The following is a 2,837-nucleotide window of genomic DNA, read 5'->3' on the forward strand; positions in this document are numbered from 1 at the left end:
AATGGATTCTATTTTGATAAAAATAAAATAAAAATTTTATTCGACCCAAGGACCATAATTTTAGAAGTCCATTAATATTTTAAGATAGATCATATGTTGAAAATTAATTGGATCTCATTCTTTGTACTGGTTGAAGTTTATTAAAAGGGAAAAACAAAACAAAAAAAAAAACAAAAACAAAAAGAAAAGAAAAAAATGAAACGACAAAAACATCATTCTTGCCGTCTCCGCCTTCAGTTTCGCCTGAGAAAACAATTTCTTATTTTACCTGTCAGCCAATGGATCTCTTCCTTGATACCTTTTCCTTTTCCTTCATTCTTCTCATTTCTACCTTCGATTCCTATTTCTTATGAATCTCTAAATCTTCTGAGCTTAATCCTATGACCATCATAGGTAAATCTAATCACCTCTATTTCATATTAGTATTATTTCCCGACAAAATCAAATCAGATTCAAGTCGATTTGCTATGTTTTAGATTTGAGTCTTGAGTTACTCATATTGGGTTTTTTTTTGTTCTTTTTTTTTTTCTTTCTAAACCAAGTTTCCGATCCAGATTAATTATAAAATGCTCAGATTTGCTGTTGTTGGTACAATGTAAGTTTAAGACTTGAAGCTCTTTTATTAGATTGACTCCATTTGCTGGATTTGCTTTAGCTTCGATGTCACTGGTATTAGTTTTGGAGTTACGATCCCCTCTCTCTCTCACACACACTCTAAGTAAGCACAAAGCTTAATTAATTAATTAGTTACAATAAGTTGTTTTTTTTTTATTAGCAGCAGCCCCAATTGGGTTTTGACGTTATTGACCAAATTCCATCATCCTTCTCCTGTATTCAATTTGAATTTGAATCCGTCGACTTGAGCTGTCTCTTCAATCTTTATATTATTTCTTTGCTGCCGCTCTTTTGTTTTTTTCATTAATTGTTTGTTCAGTTCAGTTCAATTGCAACAGCACAAAGCCTCTTTATAATGGCTTATCAAGTAGTGTAATCATGTTTCAGATTTTAGTTCTTATCATAGTCATATATATATATATATATATATATATATATATTTATTGACTCCTTTCTAATCCCTCATCCTAACTCAACGATTTGCTTATCATCATCTCATACTTTGCTTTTGGTATTAGACAAAGTGAAAACAAATCAGACTGAGACAATAACAGAATAATAATAGTACATGTTTTTTTTTTTTTTACTATTGAGAATACAAATAGGATCATAATGTATATTTGATTTGATGCAAAGGCAAAAGTGGGATTCCAGGCCTCCTCATATAACCGAAATAAAGATATGCTCCGGCTATAGCAAAGTTATATCTGAGTGTATGAATTCTTGTGGTCTAAGAGATTTATATTTTCTTGATTGCACAGATTTGCTGGACTTGCTTTCATATTTTCATCTACTATCCTCCATTCCTCCTACAGATCCTGGTACGTTTTTATTTACTTTCAAACCTTATATACATTAAGTCAATGGTAAGGTGCAGTTCACCATATTTTGTATTATTACATGATGAAAAAATATTTCAATATAAAGGAGCTAAGTATGGTGAATAAAACTAATTAAGATTCTAAAGGTTACTTGATCAAAAAAAATTTCTGTTCGTCATAGAAATTCATTGCATTTCTCTATTTTCTTCATAGAAATGTTTATAGCTGGATAAACAGATTTATACATAATCTAAAAATCTAAACTGCTAGAAAACGACAACAAATCATTTATTCTCAACCTTCAGCTTTAGTGTCTCGATCTTTTTGTCAGTCAAATCCACATCATTCGTATGCTCACCATTTTCTTCTTCATATTTCTCCAAATGTATTGGTTGTATAGACAACTTCTTGGGTGTTAATGATTGTTCAGATGCATAGACTCGCTTAGATGATGGGGTAGATGCATAGACTCGCTTAGATGATGGGGTAGATGCATAGACTCACTTATTGCTTCCAAGTATGAACTATCTTGACTCTTATCCTTGTTTTGAAGGCCTTGAGATCAGAAACATGTGTGAAACCATCGGTGGCAGCCATGACTTATACGAAGGTGATTTTCTATTTTCTATTCAGTTTGTTTGTATGTTTGATGAGTTTAATATTGACGTTTCTATACTATGGTTTATATAGTAGTTGATGTTGGCTTTGGGTGAAAGGTAGAATATTCGCTGCATTGAATAGAAGATTTTCTGTTTTTGATTTGATTTTGTATTTTGATATGATATAGGATAGTAAGAATAGGGATTGGATCAAACTGTTTCCGTTTTCTGTTTTGATTATTGATTTACTTATTTATTGAGGTACGAACAAATGGTAACTAACAGTTAAGGGTTGGTGTGATTGCCTGAAATGAGAATATATGTGATTATACTGAAATATATGCAGTTAATGATTTGATTTCATTTCGCCTCTTGTTATGATACGCTAGAGGATCATGTGACATTTCTATATTTCCTCCGCAATTATGATGATTATGATGTATTTTTTTTTTTCTTTTATCCTACAGGTAAAAGAAGAAGAATAGAGTGTTTGGATACACTTATAGTATATCAAGGATCCGAATGAGATTCTCCCAAACAGTTATGATCCGCGTCCCGTATACAATTAAACTAGGGAGGTACCCGCCCTTAAAGCGCGGTATTAAGATTTTAATAATAATTGTTTTGTTACTTTATGATATGTTATTTTTCTAAACTAATTTTTTAAAACTTTATAATATTTTATTGGATTATAAATACATTTTTGTATTTGCATATATAGTAAAAGACTTATTTAACTAAAGAAATAATTTTTTAAATGTGAATTACTAATTGAGTCTTTTAAATAAACTTGTAAACTGTA

The 2,837-nt window shown here is 30.6% G+C and overlaps 1 protein-coding gene across 1 annotated transcript; it reads left to right on the plus strand.

The window, feature by feature from the left end:
• On the plus strand, positions 661 to 2,689 carry LOC104789614. Its single transcript, XM_010515287.2, has 5 exons — positions 661 to 669; positions 865 to 982; positions 1,377 to 1,436; positions 1,990 to 2,046; positions 2,503 to 2,689. Exons 1-5 carry the CDS (start codon positions 661 to 663, stop codon positions 2,559 to 2,561), a joined length of 303 nt encoding a protein of 100 aa, XP_010513589.1. The 3' UTR covers positions 2,562 to 2,689.

The sequence above is a fragment of the Camelina sativa genome, chromosome 5 (genome assembly GCF_000633955.1).
Source record: "Camelina sativa cultivar DH55 chromosome 5, Cs, whole genome shotgun sequence".
NCBI classification, from domain to species: Eukaryota; Viridiplantae; Streptophyta; class Magnoliopsida; order Brassicales; family Brassicaceae; genus Camelina; species Camelina sativa.